Source organism: Mesoplodon densirostris, chromosome 1 (assembly GCF_025265405.1).
Source record: "Mesoplodon densirostris isolate mMesDen1 chromosome 1, mMesDen1 primary haplotype, whole genome shotgun sequence".
NCBI classification, from domain to species: domain Eukaryota; kingdom Metazoa; phylum Chordata; class Mammalia; order Artiodactyla; family Ziphiidae; genus Mesoplodon; species Mesoplodon densirostris.
In genome coordinates this window covers 235,933,645-235,953,762 of record NC_082661.1, presented here as the reverse complement: position 1 = coordinate 235,953,762, position 20,118 = coordinate 235,933,645, and the positions used below count along the sequence as shown (strand labels likewise).

The 20,118-nt window shown below is 42.2% G+C and overlaps 1 protein-coding gene across 5 annotated transcripts in view; it reads right to left on the bottom strand.

The window, feature by feature from the left end:
* Nucleotides 1-20,118, bottom strand: part of TRIM2 (tripartite motif containing 2) — a 121,368-nt gene that overhangs the window by 29,086 nt on the left and 72,164 nt on the right. For all 5 annotated transcript variants that reach the window (XM_060116524.1, XM_060116520.1, XM_060116525.1 and 2 more), the window contains 3 exons: nucleotides 12,039-12,190; nucleotides 10,468-10,648; nucleotides 8,937-9,660 (listed from right to left, as the gene is read on the bottom strand). In XM_060116524.1, coding sequence (XP_059972507.1) covers nucleotides 8,937-9,660; nucleotides 10,468-10,648; nucleotides 12,039-12,190 — 1,057 coding nt within the window. The remainder of the gene's footprint in view (nucleotides 1-8,936; nucleotides 9,661-10,467; nucleotides 10,649-12,038; nucleotides 12,191-20,118) is intronic.

Below are 20,118 nucleotides of genomic sequence, written 5' to 3'. Positions count from 1 at the left end.
GTCCTGTTCTCTGTTGCATCCTACAACACAGCGCAGTGCCTGACACTCGGTAAATAACAGTGGCATCTTTTTACATTTGAAATCCAAGAGGAGTTTCCAAGGATGAGATTCTCAAGGGGTGGGGACAGGGTTCCTATAATGACCTCAGATGCCAAATGAGCATGCTCTCCCTTCCTTTTAGGGAGGGAAGGTGATGGTTTGCAGAGGTGAGGCAGAGAAGAGGGGCGTAAAATCTCATGCCTTCCTGTAAAGCCTCTGAACTCATGCTAAGTGATGTTACACATCCATTTGATATGACAAGAGAGCACACTGATCTAGAGTACAAATGAACGGTTCATTCAACACATCCCAAGGATTCATTAAGGTATGGTGGATGAATTGCATAATTTGAAACAATTCATCTGTAATTCTTTCACTCCCTCCCACCTCTTCAGGCTTCCCCTGTGTTCAGTGATTTTTTTTAGTAGCTGACAAAACCAGCTCATGGCTTCTAGTCAGCAAGCTCTGACAGTGCAGGGAAAAATAATCCCCGTGTTTCAAGGAATCAACAGATGTTCTAAGCCACTTCCCTACACTCCTTCAGGACTGTTTTGCAATTCAATATTAGAGTAAGACAATAACTCATTCACAGTGGGCGTGCATTATGTTTTCAGGTGTGGGAGATGTCATATATCTCAACTTTGGAAAACCACAGTAGTTAAAGGACATTTTAGATGAAGAGGAATCGTCATGCAATTGAAAAGGCAGGGGCATCAGAGTCACAGGTGGCTTGGGTTCCTTCCTGGGCTCTCCTGAGCCTCCATTTCTTCAAAGCTAAGGATGATTATATGTTGTCCTGGTAATTTGGCTCTTGAGGGGCAGGGGCTGTAGGGCTGGGGGAGGAGTTCTGATTTGTAGCATTGGCCTGTTTCTATTGTGTAAATACTACCATCACGGCTGACTTCAATGAATTCAGTAAAGATGCAGATACAAAATTAACATACAAAGTTCAGTAGTGTTTCTATACACTAACAACGAGTTTTCTGAAAAAGAAACAAAGATGTTGATCTCCCTGATAATAGCATCAAAAATAACAAAATACTTAAGAATAAATTTAACCAAGGAGTTTGTGAAAGATCTCTACTCTGAAAACTACAAGATACTGATGAAAGAAATTGAAAAAGACACAAATAAGTGGAAAGGTATTCTGTGTTCATGGACTGGAAGAATTAATATTGTTAAAATGTTAATACTACCAAAAGCCATCTATAGATTCAATGAAATTCCTATCAATATTCCAATGGCAATCTTTACAGAAGTAGAAATAACATTCCTAAAATTTATATGGAACCACAAAAGACCCTGAATAGCCAAAGAAATTCTGAGAAAGAACAAAGCAGGGAGGCATCACACTCCCTGATTTCAAGCTATAATATAAGGCTATAGTTATCAAAACAGTATGGTACTGGCATAAAAACAAACAGACCCATGGAACAGAATCAATCAAAATTACCTAAATATATACAGTCAACTAATATTTTGACAAGAGAGCCGAGAATACTCAAGAGAGAAAAAACTTCGTGCTAGGATAATTGAATATTCACATAAAAGAACGAAACTGGGGGCTTCCCTGGTGGCGCAGTGGTTGAGAGTCCGCCTGCTGATGCAGGGGACACGGCTTCGTGCCCCGGTCTGGGAAGATCCCACATGCCACATGCCACGGTGTGGCTAGGCCCGTGAGCCATGGCGGCTGAGCTTGAGCGTCTGGAGCCTGTGCTCTGCAATGGGAGAGGCCACAACAGTAAGAGGCCCACGTACTGCAAAAAAAAAAAAAAAAAAGAAAGAAAGAAAAAGAACGAAACTGGACCCCTGTCTTACACTATTGACAAAAATTAACTTGAAATGGATTAAATATAAGACCTGAAACCAGGTCTAATTTCTTCCTAGAAGAAAACAGGAATAGAGTTCCCTGACTCAAGCTTTAGTAATGATTTTTTGGATATGACACCTAAAGCACAAGCAAGGAAAGCAAAAATAAACAAGTGGAACTATACCAAACTAAAACACTTCTGTCAATGAGCAAAGAAACCATCAATAATGTGAAAAGGACTTCCCTGGTGGTGCAGTGGTTAAGAATCCACCTGCCAATGCAGGGGACATGGGTTCGATCCCTGGTCCAGGAAGATCCCACATGCCGTGGAGGAACTAAGCCCGTGCACCACAACTACTGAGCCCGCGCACTAGAGCCCACGAGCCACAACCACTGAAGCCCACACGCCCCAGAGCCCACAAGCCGCAGCTACTGAAGCCCACGTGCCTAGATCCTGTGCTCCAAACAAGAGAAGCTACCGCACGAGAAGCCTGCACACCGCAACAAAGAGTAGTCCCGGCTCACCACAACTAGAGAAAGCCCGCGCAGCAACGAAGACCCAACTCAGTCAAAAATAAAATAAAATAAATTTATAAAAATAATGTGAAAAGACAACCTACAGGATGGGCAAAGATATTTGCACACCATATATCTGATAAGGGGTAAATATCTAAAATACATAAAGAATGTAATACAATTCAGTAGCAGAAAACTAAATAACTCAATTACAAAATGGGAAAAGGACCAGAATAGACATTTTTCCAAAGAAGATTCACCAAAGTCCACATGAAAAGATGCTCAACGTCACTAGTCATTAGGGAAATGCAAATTAAAAACACAACAAGATACCACCTCATGCCTGTGAGAATGGCCATCAACAAAAAGACAAGAGATAAAAAATGCTGGCATGGATGTGGACTGTTGGTCCTTGTGCACTGTTGGTGGGATGGTAAATTGGTACAGCCGCTATGGAAAACAGTATAAAGGACCTTTGAAAATTAAAAATAGAGCTACCATATGATCCAGCTATTCCACTTCTGGGTATTTTTGCATAGGAAACAAAAACCCTAACTCGAAAAGATACATGCACCCCCATGTTCACAGCAGCACTATTTACAACAGCCAAGACATGGAAACAACCTAAGTGTCCATCGATGGATGAATGGATAAAGAAGTTGTGGGCCGTGTGTGTGTGTGCGTGTATGAACATTATTCAGCCATAAAAGGGAGAAAAATCCTTTGCAACAACATGGGTGGACCTTGAATGTATTATGCTAAGTGAAATAAGTCAGACAAAAAATGACAAATACTGTATGATCTCACTTATATGTGGAGTCTAAAAAAAACCAAAAACCAAAAAACCAAACTCAGAAAAGAGATCAGACTTGGGGTTCAGAGGCAGAGGGCTGGAGAGGGGCAACTGGAGGTGAAGTAACTTCCCCAACTGCATGGGTAGGAAAGGGGCAGTGTTGGGGCTGGAACCCAAGGCTGTGTAGCCTCCGAGGCCACAGCTTTAACCATTCACTCTTCTACCTCACGCCCCTACATCACTCAAGTCAAACAGCTGGAAGTTCAATTTGGTCCTCAAGTCCTGCGCTCTCCCTCCTAAGCGTGTTATAAATCTGCCACGTCCTCTCTACTCCACCGCAACACTCTTAATTCTGGCACTTGTAGCAGCTCACATGGACTACTGCAACAGGAAGCAGCTCTCTGCTTCCCGGGGGACATTGCCAGCAGATCCCTTATCATGTCCCCAGCCTCTCTATAAATCAGTGTGTCAGCAAGTCACTACATTACATTACACTGTTTAGTGCCTCCCCATCACCCACATGGTTCTCAAATCTCAGTGTGCAGAAGCATCGCGGAGCTGGTAGAATGCAGGTTCCTGGTCCCTCCCCCAGAGATGCTGATTCTGTAAATGCAGTATGGAATTCAGGAATTCTCATTTTTACCAAGCACCCCAAGGAATTCAAGTGCTTTCTGGGAAACACAGGTATACAGAACAAAGTCTCAGCTCCTTTGCAAGGAAACAGAACCTCTTCTCTGCTATCTTACTTCGTTTAACACTCCAGGTAATGGAATCATTTACAGTTCCTCGAAACTACTTAGTTTCTCGTCTTCTTTCCCTCCATCTAAAACTCCCTTTTCCTCCTTTCATCTGACAGACTCTTTCTCTTTCAAAGCCAGCTGAGGTTTAGATGTCATCTCTAGATCCTTCCTTAGCTCCCTGCTGCTTGCCAGCCTCCTCCCCCACCCCACCCCAGCCTCTGAAGGTACCACATTTGTCAGACACCTGTCCCCTTCCAGACTATGGTCTCCTCTAGGTCACGGTCAGAAGCTCACCCCTCCCTTTATACCAGGACCCAGCCACGTATGAGGCACATAGTAGGAGCTCAAACAGCAGGGGCCCATCTAACTACGGTGCTGGATAATCAGGGAGGAAGGTGAAAATGTGAGTCAAAATTACCCCTGAAAATCCTTTATATAGCCCAGAAAGTGATGGTTCCCTTTCACAAATACACAAAATTAACACACGTTATTTAGGGTTGTTAAATGAATCCTAATACATGTTTATGAAAACAGTGTAGCTTATGACAAGAAATCAGTGCCTCAAGAAGCTCAGTAGGTGGGACCAGTTGAGGGAACAGCAGAACCCCAGTTGCCAGCTTATGTGTGTAGTTGGATTTGAATGAATTCTGACTTCAATACATGCAGAGGGGGAACTGCTCTAATCATGAATGTTCCAGTATCATGGAACAACCACCTAACAACCTGACTGTACAGTACAGACAAGCTTAGAGTCCTAAAACAAAGCTATAACTGTAAAAGAAAGTTGAACTGTTCTAATTATTTATATAAACTCTCCCCCTATGTAGCCAACAGTATAGATTTTGAAAAGACAGGTTCTTAGAAGGCCAGTACTGTTTGTCTAATACTGCCTAGCACAGCTCTGTGTGTGGGAATACATGAGATGATTGCCCTTGAGCTTAGTGCTTTGTTGCCTGGTCTGTGTGTCCCTGGGCTTCAAAACTGGAATCTGACAGTGGTGAGCAGGAAGTTAAATCATGTGGTGAGTCATGACTTGATTCGATTCAAATAGGCAAAGTACTTAGGCAAAGTGTTCTTGTGGGTTGGGGATTATAAATGATTAAAGATGTCATCTTTGACCTCAAGTAATGCGTAATATCATCAGGAAATAAGACCTCAGCAGAAATAATAATCCACCACAGTGGATTCTAAAAGAGAAGGTGGGATTTGAGGGAAGGATAAGATTGGGGACAGAATTCACAGATGGAGGAGCCCAGGTGTGAAAGCACAGAGGGTGTTCAAGGAGCTGCGGACTCCAACGCTCACCTGTCCAGCTCCTCTCCCCAGTGCCCCCCACCCCACTTTCCACCCCTCTGACCTTTGTTCCCCCGCATCTTCTCATGGACGTGTCCCCCCTAAAACGTTAATCACGTTCACTCCTCTTCCCCTTGCCTTTGTCCTCCACACCGGTCCCTTGCCCAGGATGCCATTTCAACTTGGGTAAGTTGCATTGGCCCTTCACGTCTGGTTTAAATTCCTTCTCCTAATCCATGCTATGAGTAGATCACACATCTGTCATCCCAAACCTCTGTTAAGTTCCTAGAGGGAAAAGATCTCATTTCTTTCATCTCTGTATTCCCAACACCCAGCAATGTTTTATGAGCTATATTACTGCATAATGGTGGTGTCTTTTAGCTAGACTCTGGATTAGATTCATAAAGTTAAAGAGGAATGGATAAGTAAGACCCATCTCCCTTGCTGCCCTTACATACCTGAGGTGTATAGCATCTGTTATAAGCTGAACTGTATCTCCACAAAATTCATACATTGAAGTCCAGTCCCAACCTCCAGTACCTCAGAATGTAACTGTATTTGGAGTTAAGATACTTTTTTTTTTTTTTTTTTTTTTTTTTTTTGCAGTACGCGGGCCTCTCACTGCTGTGGCCTCTCCCGTTGCGGAGCACAGGCTCTGGACGCGCAGGCTCAGTGGCCATGGCTCACAGGCCCAGCCGCTTCACGGCATGTGGGATCTTCCCGGACTGGGGCACGAACCCGTGTCCCCTGCATCGGCAGGCGGACTCTCAACCTCTGCACCACCAGGGAAGCCCTGGAGTTAAGATCTTTAAAGGTGATTAACTTAAAATGAGGCCCTAACCCAATATGACTGGTGTTTTTCTAAGAAGAGGAAGAAACAGCAGGGGTGTGCGTGCACAGAGGGACAACCATGGGGGGACAAAGCAGCCAGAAGGCGGCCGTCTGCAAGCCAAGAAGAGAGACCTCCCAAGAAACCAACCTTGCCGCCACCTTGAGCTTGGACTTCCAGCCTCCAGAACTGTGAGAAAATAAATTTCTGTTGTTTAAGTCAGCCAGTCTGTGGTATTTTGTTATGGCACCTCCAGCATTAATAAACCTGGACCTAGTGCCGTATGCCAGGTACTGTTCTAAGCATTTTACAAATGCTTCAACATTTAAACACCTTCCCACCAGTGCCAGTGAATCACTACGGCTGCATTTCTCAATGGGTAGGAGGGGAGAAGAGTGTATCCCTTTCCCTCTAGGGTGGGAGCTGGGCATTCAGAATAAATATAGTTGGGGGAAAAACACCCTAAGAGGTATATCTCTTTTCTCAGGTGAGAATCACAGGTGGAAGGGTGATGACTGATAATTATAACAATAGTAAAATGATTGCCACCATTAACTGAGCAATTACTGTACATAGGCAAGTACCAGCCGTATTACAAGAATCCCTTATCATTTCACCCCCACAGCAACCTTAAGAGTTAGGTAATATTTCATTCCCTTTATTTTACAGAGGAAGAAACCAGGTTAAGAAGGGGCAAGCCAGTTGTCAGCTGGCAAGGAGAATCAGAATCAGACACAGATCTGGGCCTTTTTCCACTCTGCACACTGCCTGGGAAGTGGACTGGGGTCCCTTGGCTGGGGGAGGGGAGATTCTAAATGCGAGACAGAATTTGTTCTTAATGCAGATCAATGGGGAGCAGCAAGGTCAATTGTTTTAGAAGAAAAGGCAGCAGGGAACACCTAACAGCCTTAATAGCATGTGCAAAAACAATCATTCTCTTTATTTAGCTCCTCCTACATGCCAGGCATTAAGCTTGGAACTGAGTCCTGAGAAGCTGATATTTTTATCTTTTCTTTTTATGGACATGGAAACTGAAGGTCAGGGAAGCTGAGAGACCTGGCCAAGGTTGAAATAAGCGGTAGAACTGGAGTGGTAGGCCTATGAGGCTCCAATCCTGCGCCTGTCCCGGCCCACCCACTCTGCTTTGGCAGGTATCTCAATGGCTTCTGTACCCACACTGCATAAATGGCCAGTGAATGCACGAGGGCCTCCATGCCCTGAATGGAGAGTTTACTTGCCATATCATGGTCTTTACCAAGATTCAACCTAAAAAATAATAAATAATATAGAATACTAAATAATAAAGAGAAATGAATAATAATGGAGTAGCTTTTGCCCAAGAATGCTCCAAGGAGCCTTATTTTCCCAAGATGTTCCATGGAAAAACTTCTATGGTCAGACAAGTTTGGAAGTGCTGCCTGTTATCCCTCCACTGCCTTTGAGACTGCCAGTGTGGCAGTAAAAAAACAAACAAAAAACTGTGTACATCAACAGATTCTAAAGGTACTACAGTAAAAAAATTTTAAAAAAATCTGATTCCTTCACTTAAGCTAAGCTTTCCCCAATCTTTCTGAACCACAGAATTGTTTTTCTACATGTGTCAGTGAGCATACCTCGCAGCATCCTTTTAGAGATACTGCATTGTAGGACTGAGGAAGCAGAAAGACAAGCAGGCTGGAGCCACTTTTGGATATGGTAGCTAACATGCAGACTTTTTTCTTAAGAATGATCAAATTGTGGGGACTTCCCTGGCAGTCCAGTGGTTAAGACTCCATGCTTCCACTGCAGGGGACATGGGTTCGATCCCTGGTCAGGGAACTAAGATCCCACATGCCGTGTGGAACAGCCAAAAAATAAATAAATTTTAAAAAAGAATTATCAAATTGTTGGCTGTTTACGTTTAGTTTGCTTTCTATTGAGAAAATAAACAGCTTGAAAAAATCTGACGCAATCAATCTGACAAGGGAAGGGCTATTTGCTTTCCCAAATCTCGTGGCTCATCCTAAGCCTTCTTGTTTCCGCCCCAACCCCATTCCATTCTCCAGGTTCCCACCCACCCCTTCCTCCTCGGGGCTGCTCTCCAGCTACAGGCGACTGGACATGACAACGTGCAATGCACCCTGTCCCTCACCCCCAGCCCTTACAATGAGGAGGCAGTGACAGGGAGACATCAGACCCTCTGCCCACAGTTATAGCCCACGCTGGCAGATTCCAGAGAGATGCGTGAACTTATGTGGTAGAAGTATCTCTCTGCCGTGGGGTTAGGCAGGAGTACTGTAGACATTCCCACGGCGGGGCGGAGGGGAAGGTTGCCAACCGTTCCTTTAAAATGTCCAGATTATGTACACGGTGCTATATTTAAAATAGCACAGGGAACTCTACTCAGTATTAGGTAACAACCCTAAATGCGAAAAGAATTTGAAAAACAATAGATACATGTATATGTATAACTTTGCTGTACACTTGAAACTAACACAACATTGTTAATCGCCTAGGCTCCAATATAAAGTAAAAATTTTTTTAAAAAAAACCTGCTATCAAAAAAAAAGGTCCAGATTATGAGTGCTGTGATTTTTCTAATTCTCTTTTTGCTTATTTTCAGTTTCTAATTTTCCATAATGAATGTGCAGCGCTGTGTGTTGAGGAGGAGGAGGAGGAAGAGGAGGAAAGAACGGGTGAGAGGCGGGGTGGGGGAGGGGGAAGGAACGAGGGAGGGAGGAGGGAGGAGGAGGGGAAAATAAATCATAAAATCTCCGGAGAAGGAGACTGCGTGAGCTCACCTAATCAAATACCCACGTCTCCCAGCACCGTCAGCCTCAGTTGTGACCTGCAAAGCTGCAATTTGCAACACCTTCCCAGTCACCCCTTAACCAAAGCAAAGCTCAGAATTCAGGTGCAGCGCCGCCTCCCCCTTACCCACGCGGAAGATCAGATCGTCTTCGATGGGATTCTCTTTTCGTTTCCCGGTGCTGTACATGCTAGCGGGTCTCTTCACAGCCTTCTGCTTCACGTGGCCGCTCCCCGGGGACTTCACGCGCCTCTTCACGCCCTCGGTGGTGGGGGACACGTCCGCCGACCGGATCACCTTCAGCTTAAACGGGCTGCCGCGGATGTGCTGGTCGTAGAGCCGCAGGGACAGGGTGAAGTCGCCCTCCTTCTGTACTGTGTACAGGAACTCGTACGTGCCGTTCTTGTTGTCCAGGATCTCCCCGTCCGCCACGCTGCCGTCGGGCGTGCTCAGCTCCGCCGTGATGTAGGCGTTGCCCGTTTTGCACAGCTCGCCGTCTTTGTCCTTGGTTGTTATGGTGACGGACATGGGCTGCCCGATGATGGTCTGCCGCAGCCCCTCGCCCGTGGCCACCGTCTCGGAGGCGACGGCGTTGGTGGTTAAAATCGTCCCGAGGTTGTGGATGGACTTCTTGAGCCCCTCGGTCTCCACGATGAAGTCCAGCTGGTCGTTTTCTCGCGGGTGCAGCGGAAAATCCTGGTCCGCCAGTTCGTTCAGCTTCTCGCTCATTTGCTTCTTCACAAGCAGCACCTCCGTCTCCGTGCCATGGTTGAGGGCCTGCGCCGTGAAGCTGCTGCAGCTCTTGATACTCTCCTGGCCCTCCAGCAGAGTATCCAGCTGCGACTGGAGGACCTGCGGGGAAACCAAGCCGGGTGAGCTCTTCCCAGGGCGCCCGCGCCCGCACCTGCCCGCGCTCTTGGCCCCCGGCAGGGGGGGTTCAGTTTAACCCAGGGAGCCCCGTTCTCACGCTGAATCCTAAATCGCCTTACCAGTCCCTTCTCTTTCCCTTCCTCCTCGCCTGTCTCTCCCACACACATATTTATGGGGTCATGTGTCTTGGATAGGCGCAAGCAGAAACGTCACCGACAGCTTGGCAGCCAGATTGCTATGCCTGACATCTGAAATTTTATTCATTATTCAGTATCTTTGTCTAATGTCCAAAGCTTCCCTGTCACCACCTAAAGGAACAGAAACCAGACAAATGAAAACTCCACACCTGAATATCGGAAGCTTTCATCCCTGGTTTTGTGATGGGATGTGCAGAGTTAAACAAAGGCTGTAGTCTGGGCTCACTCTGAAGTTGACTAACAGGTTGGTGTGGGTGAGAGAGCAATTAAGAGACTATTAGACATTATAATTAAGGAAGGAAAACAACTCAGTTTAACCCTAAATCCTGAAAGCATTACTTTATATTCAACTTCGCCTTGTGTCAAGTTATCACGTGGTACTTAAGGCCACAGAATCATAGTTTTGCTGCAAACAGGAAGGAAGAAATAGCTGGATAAGCCACTAAATAAAAACTACTGTTTACTGAACAACAGTGACACTTAACCCATTAGAGTCCCCTTTACCGCTGGTAGAACACAGTAAGCTAGCGCCAGGGAGGCCCCGGATAGTGCACCTCTCCCAGGATGTCTGTAGGAAAGGGTGGAGTCTTACTTTGTGTTTGAGACCATAGTTGACTTCCAGCTCCATAAGCAGCACGCTCTTGCGCACATTTAAAGTCTTCTGGAGTTCATCAAAGGTAGAATGGATGTCATCCACAATGCTGGCCTTTTGGTCGGTTAACTGATGGATGATTTCTGAGATGAACTGAAGAGCAGAATCTATTTCTGGGAGCCTGGAAGACAGTTATCAGAGGTCGTTATTATAATAAGATCCACACGGAAATAGTAAAAAAAAAAAAAAAAAAAATCTATCCAAACACTATATTTTGTCAAGAAACATCTTCTGTGCCTTTCATCATCTTTAAAAAGTAATAACTGAAGAACAGAGTGAATAAGACATGACATAATTACTGCCTTTGAGAGAAGAGATTTTGAGGGTCCATGTCTACTTCAATCTACCTCAGTCATTTAATTTTAAAAATTGATGGTACAAAGCTCTCAGAACCCCATGGCTTTTTCTCACACTCTAAATCAGCTGTTCTCTACAATGGATAAACAACAAGGTCCTACTGTAGAGCATAGAGAACTATATTCAATATCCTGTGATAAACCACAATGGAAAGGAATTTTTTTAAAAAGAATGTATATATATATGTATAACTGAATCACTTCGCTGTACAGCAACAATTAACACAACATTGTAAATCAACTATACTTCAATAAAAAAATAAGAAGAAAAAGAAAAAATAAATAAATCAGGCATTCTCTAACTTGACATATTGATATTTTGGGCCAGATAATTCTTTGTTGCAGGCGGCTGTCCTGTGAATTGTAGGATGTTTAACAGCATCCTTTCCTCTACCCCGCCCCCACACACAGTTGTGACACCAAATTGTCTCCAGGCATTGCCAAATGTCCCTTGGGGGGTATCATTGCCCTTGGTTGAGGACCACTGGTCTAAATATATAGCTGTATCTTTTTACCCAATCACATGAAAAACTTATCCAAACTCAGAGTTTCCTGGGAATTTCTTGCAAGTTTCCAAGTTCTTTTAATTAGTATAGAATAGCCACACTTTTCTCACTTCAACTTTTGGTAAAGAGATTTATTTTCATTTTGCTGTTTATTTGCTCTCTTTGGTCTTTCTCATGCATCACACAGCTACTCTGTTTCTTCATTTCCAAATAAAGAGCCTGGAAGCGGGGAAGGAGAAGGAAAATTGAGCACTTGCTGCTCAGGACCATTTTGCTCAGACAGAGATGAGCCAGTCACGGTCTGCACAGTGGCTTCTAAGTGTGTCAAGAACAGCAGCTAAGAAAGGCTCTTCAGACAGCCTGGTTTCAGGCACAAATTTCAGAGATCTCCTGAGAGTGTATTTTCCTCGAGTATATTTTGTTCATTTAATCATACTAAGGTACTAAAAGGAAAACCACCACTCATAACAAAAAGGGGCTGGAATTTTACCAAGGGTCAGGGGATGACCCTCATCACTCACTAGTTTATGACTACAGCCCTATGATCAAAGGACAATTTATTTAGGTGACATGGATCTTCTATCCCAGTGGGACACGAGACCCTGAGGCCACAGGCGGCCAGTCAGGAGCCAGGCGGAGGTATGCACACCTTTTGTTGACGGCGTCCAGCTGGACCTGGAGTGAGGCCTTGTGCTGCTCCACCACGTCCTTGAGGGGGACTGTGGGGTGTTCCGCGTGCTCCCCCTCCGTGCACTCCCGACACATGGCCGTCTCGCAGGACTGGCAGTAAAAGTCCATCACCTGCGGGTGACACAAGAGCAATTCCAGGTTTGGTGCCAGTGACTGAGTGCTGACCATGCACTAAGCTTTCACTTGCACCCTCTCAGTTAATTCTCACAGCCTCCCCAGGATGTGGGCAGTATTATATCCAGTTTCACAGGAGAAAAGGAAAGATAAACTTTTATGTTCCAGGTCCCTAACAGAGGCGGATCGGACTCCAAAGCTGTTGCTATGGCCACAAAACCAGCTTTTCTTGGCCACTCCCCTAAGGCAGAACAGTATAGGACTTTGGTGCTCAAACTTTTTGCTCTCAGGACCCTTTCCACGCTTTATACATGATTGAGGATTCCGAATGCTTTGTGTTTATATGAGTTATATCTATAGCTATTTATTATGTTAAAAATGGAAACTGAGAAACATTCAAAATATTGATTAATTTATCAAAAGCAAAAATAAATGTTTAATAATATAATTTATGAAAAGTATATTTTGAAAAACAAAAATTTTGTGAGGAGAATGGCATTGCTTTTCATATTTGTAAATCTCTTCAGTGTCTGGCTTCATAGAAGACAGCTGGATTCTCATATCTGCTTCTGCATTCAATCTGTTTTGCTAGCACACATAGTAGAGTCTCTGGAAAATGCCACTGAATACTCTTGAGAGGTTGAGAGTAAAAAAGGTAAATAGGGCTTCCCTGGTGGCGCAGTGGTCGAGAGCCCGCCTGCCGATGCAGGGGACGTGGGTGCCCCGGTCCAGGAAGATCCCACATGCCGCGGAGCGGCTGGGCTCGTGAGCCATGGCCACTGAGCCTGTGCGTCCGGAGCCTGTGCTCCGCAACGAGAGAGGCCACAACAGTAAGAGGCCCGTGCAAAAAAAAAAAAAAAAAAAGGTAAATAATGTTTTCGTATTATCACAAATATAGTTTTGACCTTGTGGGTCCCCTGAAAAGGGTCTGGAGACCCATGAGAGTTCCTGGATTGCACCTTGAGAACGGCTACTGTTTGGATAAGAGATGAGCTGGATGCAACAGTTTGCATCCTAGCTCCACCACTTACGTGACCTCACCGTGTCTCAATTTTCGCTTTGGCAAATGGAGATGGTCGTGTAACGTACTAATCTCTTTCATAGGGCTGCTATGAGGATTTGGTAGATTAACATGCACAAAGAACTCAGATGATGCCTGGCACTGGCACGTAGTAAGTTCTTAATAAGTAGTAGCAGTGATGATGGTGCTGATGATATCATTTGCTTACCTGAAAATAAAACCACCTTACCCTGACTGTGGTGAACTCACGGTATCAATATAACATAAAGCCTGAAGGTTAGTTTCTTTGTGAAGGCATTCCCCTTATTCTCTCAGCTGGAAATAACTTCTTCCAATATTGAATTCCGAAAGCACTTGGGGCGGGGGGAATCTTTTTCTTGAAGTATAACACACATAAAAAAAGGGCATAAATCCTAACACAGATTGATGGATTTTCACAAAGTGAATGCACCCACTAAAGCAATTTTATTCATACCCCTTTTATGAAATATTTATAAGATTTTAAGTTACTGAGCACTGAAACTCTCTCACCCAGAGCCTAGATAATTCCCTGCACATAGTACGTCTATAATAACATTGCTGAATGTGTGAACTCTATGCTGTTTATAAGAGACTCACATTAGGTTGAAAGTAAAAGGATGGAAAAAGATATTCATGCAAAGAGTAACCAAAAGAGAGCTGGAGTAGCTATTCTAATATTAGACAAAACAGGTTTTAAGACCAAAGTTGTTATAACAGACAGAAAAGGACATTATCAACTATACTTCAATTAAAAAAGGACATTATATAATAATAAAATGGTAAATCCATCAAGACGATATAACAATTATCAATAAATATATAACCAACAACAGAGTCCCAATATATATGAAGCAAAAACTGACAGAATTGAAGGGAGAAATGGAGAGTTCAATAATAATAGTTGGAGATTTCAATATTCCACTTTCAATAATGATATAACTATTAGAAGATCAGTAAAGAAATAGAGAACTTGAACAACATTATAAATCAACTAGGCCTAACACACACATGTGGAACACTCTGTTCAATAACAGAAGACACATTTTTGTCAAGTACACACGGAACATCTTCCAGAAGAAACCATACACTAGGTCACAAAAGTCTCAATAAATTTAAAAACACTGAAGTCATATAAAGTATCTTCTCTGGCTACAGTAGAATGAAATTAGAAATCAATAACAGAAGGAAATCTGGAAAATTAACAAATATGTGGAAATTAAATAACACAAACAAATAATGAGTCAAAGAAGAAATTATAAGGGAAAGTACAAAATATTTTGAGATGAATAAAAACACAACATATCAAAACTTATGACAGTGCTCAGAGTAAAATTTATAGCTGTAAATGTCTACATGAAAAAGAAGATCTCAAATCAATAACCTAGGCTTCCACCTTAGAGAACTAGAAAAAGAAGAACAAACTAAACCCAAAGCAAGCGGAAGAAAGGAAATAAAGATTAGTGTGGAGATCAATAAAATGGAGAATAGAAAAACAATATAGAGAATCAATGAGCCAAAAGTTGGTTCTTTGTAAGAATCAACAAAATTGACAAACAGAATACTATGGACTGTTGTATGTCAATAAATCAAATAACCTAGATAAAACGGATAAATTCCTAGAAACACACAAACTACCAAAACTAACTCAGAGAAGAAATAGAACATATGAATAGACCTACAATAAGTAAAGAGATCAATCAATATTCAAAAACCTCCAACAAGGAAAAGTCCAAGGCGAGACGGCTTCACTGGTGAGTTCTACCAAACATTTCAAGAAGAATTAACACCAATCCCCAAACTCTTCAAAAATAGAAGAGAAGGGCTTCTCTGGTGGCACAGTGGTTGAGAGTCCACCTGCTGATGCAGGGGACACAGGTTCGTGCCCCGGTCTGGGAAGATCCCACATGCCGCGGAGCGGCTGGGCCCGTGAGCCATGGCCGCTGAGCCTGTGCGTCCGGAGCCTGTGCTCCACAACGGGAGAGGCCACAGCAGTGAGAGGCCCGCGTGCCACAAAAAAAAAAAAAAAAAAAAAAATAGAAGAGAAGGGAACATTTCCTAATTCATTAGGCCAGTAATATACTGACACCAAAGTCAAAGACATCACACAAGAAAAGAAAATTAAAGACTAATAATCCCTATGAATATAGGTGCAAAAATCCTTAACAAAATACTAGTAAACTGAACCCAGCTGCATATTAAAAAGATTAAACACCATGACCATGTGGGATTTATTCCAGGAATGCAAGGGTGGTCCACATACAATAATCAATATTTGTAATACACCACGCTAATAAGATGGAGAAGAATTCCACATGATCAGATCAGTAAATACAGAAATAGGATTTGACAATGCCCAACACCCTTTCATGATAAAAAAAAAAAACAAAACATCAAATTAGAAATAGAAGGAAAATTCCTCAACTTGAAAAACGGCATCTGTAAAAACCCCACAGCTTACTTAATGGTGACTCCCTCCTAAGATCAGGAATATGACAAGGATGTCCACTTTTGCCACTTCTATTCAACAATGTACTGGAAGTTTTAGCCAGAGCATATAGGCAAGAAAAATAAAATGCATCCAAACTGGAAAAGAAGAAGTAAGAATTTCTCTGTTCAGAGATGACTTATATATGGAAAATCCCAAAGAATGTACACATGTGCACGTGCACACACACACACTATTAGAACTAACAAATGAATTCAGCAAAGTTTTAGGATACAACATGAACAAACAAAAATCAGTTGTATTTCTATACACTAGCAATGAACAATCCAAAAATGAAATTAAGAAAATTCCATTTATAATAGCATCCAAAAGAATATAAAATACTTAAAGAATAAATTTAACAGAGAAGGTACAAGACTTGTACACTGAAAGCTACAAAATATTGTTGAAAGAAATTAAAGAATACCTAAATAATGGAAATAAATGGAAAGATATCCCATGCTCATGAATTGGAAGACTTAATATTGTTAAGAGGGCAATATTCCCCAAATGATCTACAGATTCAATGAAATATCTATCAAAACTCCAACTTCTTTTTTCACAGAAGTGAACAAGCTGTTCCTAAAATTTATATAAAATTACACTGGTACCCTGAATAGCCAAAACAACCTTCCAAAGAAGAAAAAAATTGGAAGCCTCACACTTCCCTATTTCAAAACTTACTACCAAGCTAGAGTAATAAAAATTGGCATATAGATCAGCGGAATAGAATTGAGAGTCCAGAAATAAAACCATACATTTATGGTCAACTGATTCTTGAAAAGGGTGCCAGGACCACTCAATGGGAGAAAAGAGTCTTTTCAACAGGGATGTCAAGACCACTGGATATCTATGTGTAAAAGAATGAAGTTGAAACCTTACCTCACTCCATATACAAAAATTAACTCAAAATAGATTAACAACCTAAATGTAAGAGCTAAAACTATAAAAATCCTAGAAAAAAAACATAGGGTTAAATTTTCATGACCTTGGACTTGGCAATAGATTCCTAGATATGATACCAAAAACACAAGCAAAAAAAGAAAAAGTAGATAAATTGGACTTCATCAAATTAAAAACGTGTATCAAAGGGCAGTACCAGGAAAGTAAAAAGAATGGGAAAAATATTTCCTAGTTATATATCTGATAAGGATGTAGTATCCAGAACATACAAAGAACCCCTGCAACTCAAGAACCCAATTCAAAAATTGTCAAAGGAATTAAATAGACATTTCTTCAAAAAGGGTAAACAAATGGACAGTTTTCACAGGAAAATACTCTAACATCATTAGTCACTAGGAAAATGCAAATCAAAACCACAGTGAGACCCCACTTCACACCAGCTAGGAGGGCTAGACTCAAAAAAATCAGATAACAAGTGTTGGTGAGAATGTGAAAAAATCAGAACTCTCATACTTTGCTGGTGGGAATGTAAAATGGTGTAATTCTATGAAAACAGTTGGCGGTTCCTCAAAGGTTAAACATTACCATATGACCCAGCAATTCCACTCTCCTAGGGATCTACCCAAGAGAACTGAAAACGTATGTCCACACAAAAACTGTACATGAATGTTCATAGCAGCATTATTCATGATAGTCAAAAAGTGGAAACCACCCAAATATCCATCAACTCATGAATGGATAAACAAATTATGGTATAATATTTAGCCATACCAGAGGAATGAAGTTCTGATATACGCCGCAATATAGATGAACCTTGAAAACATTATGCTAAGTGATAGAAGCCAGACTCAAAAGGCCACATATTGTAGAATTCCATTTATATCACATGTCCACAATGGACAAATCCTTAGAGACAGAAAGCAGGCTGGTGGGTGCCAGGGGTTGGGGTGTCGGGGAGGGGATGAGGAATGGCTGCTTAACAGGTATGGAGTTTCTTTGGGGGATAATGAAAAACTTCTGGAATTAGATAGTGGTGACGTTTGGACAACCTTTTAAATATGCTAAAAGCCATTGAATTGTACACTTTAAAGGGGTTAAAATGTTGAGCTTTATGTTAAGTGATTTTAACCTCCATTTTAAGAAACTGATTGCATCTTTGAAGAGATAACAACAGACCTGGGTAGTTGTCCCTGGTTCTGTATCTTGCATGTTTCTTGGGAAGTAAAGGCCCTGAAATCATTTTGAAGCGTCTACAACTAGTCATTCTCTAATGCTTGTGCTCAGGTTCTGACAGCTTTGACTCAAGCTGAGACTTCATTGTGGGAGGCGAGCAACTCAGTTGAACTCATCCCCCTTGGGTGAGAGGACACTGGTGCTCCCAAGGGTGGGTGGGCCAGAGCCCAGGATGAGCTTGTTGTTGTTGACAAGTAGTCACCATTTGTGTTCCTTAGAAGAGGAGATGGCAGGACTATATGCATCATAACGTGCTGAAAAGGATGGTCAGGGCCTTGCAGCCATCACCCCCCCCACCCCCCCCACCCCCCGCCAGGCTTCTGGAAGTGGGGGCTGATTAGTAGCAGGGCATTCTTAATGAGGATCTCTCCTTTGCACCTCTTAACATGCTTGTTAGGAAGGCACCTAAGCCAGCAACAACAGGGCTTAAGGATCATTTGTGTTCTGGGACTTTGAGGCATGAGCTCAAATGTCTGCTTTAAGTGCAAAGAACCTCTTAAATCACTGACCATTATTCCCATTTTTCTTTGTATTTGAACAATGCAGCCATGGCAGTTTAATTAGAAGACAGATAGTATCACAGCACTTAAAGTAAATGACAGGCTTTCATCCACATGTGCTGATCAGCACCAGGCCGTTTATGAGGGCAACATCCTGCTTCATTGTTAATTACCCGATCTTATGAATCATTTGAATTGTTTTTAAAGATTTACCCATGGCAATTAACTGCAGCCATTTATCTGTAATATGGCATGCATTTGACTTGAATATGCAGGGAGGACCCCCGTTTCGGAGCATCAGCAGAGAACTCCTACAATCTATGGTGGAACAATAGAATGATTCAAGACACACAGTAAATTTTCCAGGGCTTCTTGCTAGTTTATACGTTTTATGATTCCAAAGACTCATAATGACCCAGCATAGAAAAAGTGCTCAAAACACACTTTAAATAGCTTCATTCACCTCCAGGAGGATCCATTTCTTTAGAGTTAATTTTTAATGTGATTTGATGTGATATGTTTCATAGAGAAACAGGGAACGTTTCAACCTAAAGGCTTCTTTACCTTTGCTGGAATTAGCATCTCTGTGACTGTTTCTCCTTAGCAGCCTATGGCATCCAAGGGTCTCTATTGCTCAGGCATGCTCAGGAAATACATCTTTAGGAATTCTTTGTGAAGCTTAACATTTATTTTCTCCTATGATTATTAACTGTTTATAGATCTGTGAATTTTTCAAGTTCTAGGCTCATTTTCTTTTGTGATATTCAATATTTTTCTTAATTAATAAGTAAGTGCTCTTACACGGTAAAAGTTTGCTGGGGTATTTTATTTTATTTATTTATTTTTTAAAAAATTATTTATTTTGGCTGCGCCGTGTCTTTCTTGCAGCACGCAGGATCTTCTTTGCGGAATGCGGACTCTTAGTTTTGGTATTCACGCGGGATCTAGTTTCCGGATCAGGGATCGAACCTGGGTCCCCTACCTTGGGAGAGTGAAGTCCCACCCACTGGACCACCAAGGAAGTCCCTGCTCAGGTATTTTAAATAAGAATTTTACAGCTACTTTCATAAACGGAATGATTCATAGTTTTCTTCTTGTTCTGTCTTCACTAGATTTTGGTGTCAGAGTTAATGAGTATATCATAGGTGAATTTGGTAGCTTCCTATCTTTTCTTATGATCCAGAAGTATAGATACTAGGAATCATATCTGTTTTATACAGGTTTGAAGGCATTCAGTTTTAAATGAACTTTCACCAGTTTTCTTCAAGATTATAGGTCTATTTGGGTTTTCTTGATCATTTGTAGTTTCCTAGATAATCATCCACTTCATTCAAACTTTCACTATATTAGCCTTTAGCACAGAGAATTGATCTACTAATTTTAAAATCTTCTTTTTATCTATACTGATATCTCTTTATTAGTCCCAATTTGATTTATTTATATTTACCCTTTGGTGCTTTATCAGATGTCAGATTATTTCATTAATTAAAAAAATTCAGCTCTTGGATTTATTCATCAACACAATTGTTTCATTATTTTCTTTCTTTTTTTTTTTTTTTTTTTTTTGCGGTATGCGGGCCTCTCGCTGTTGTGGCCTCTCCCGTTGCGGAGCACAGGCTCCGGACGCGTAGGCCCAGCGGCCATGGCTCACGGGCCCAGCCGCTCTGCGGCATGTGGGATCTTCCCGGACTGGGGCACGAACCCGTGTCCCCTGCATCGGCAGCCGGACTCTCAACCACTGCGCCACCAGGGAAGCCCTGTT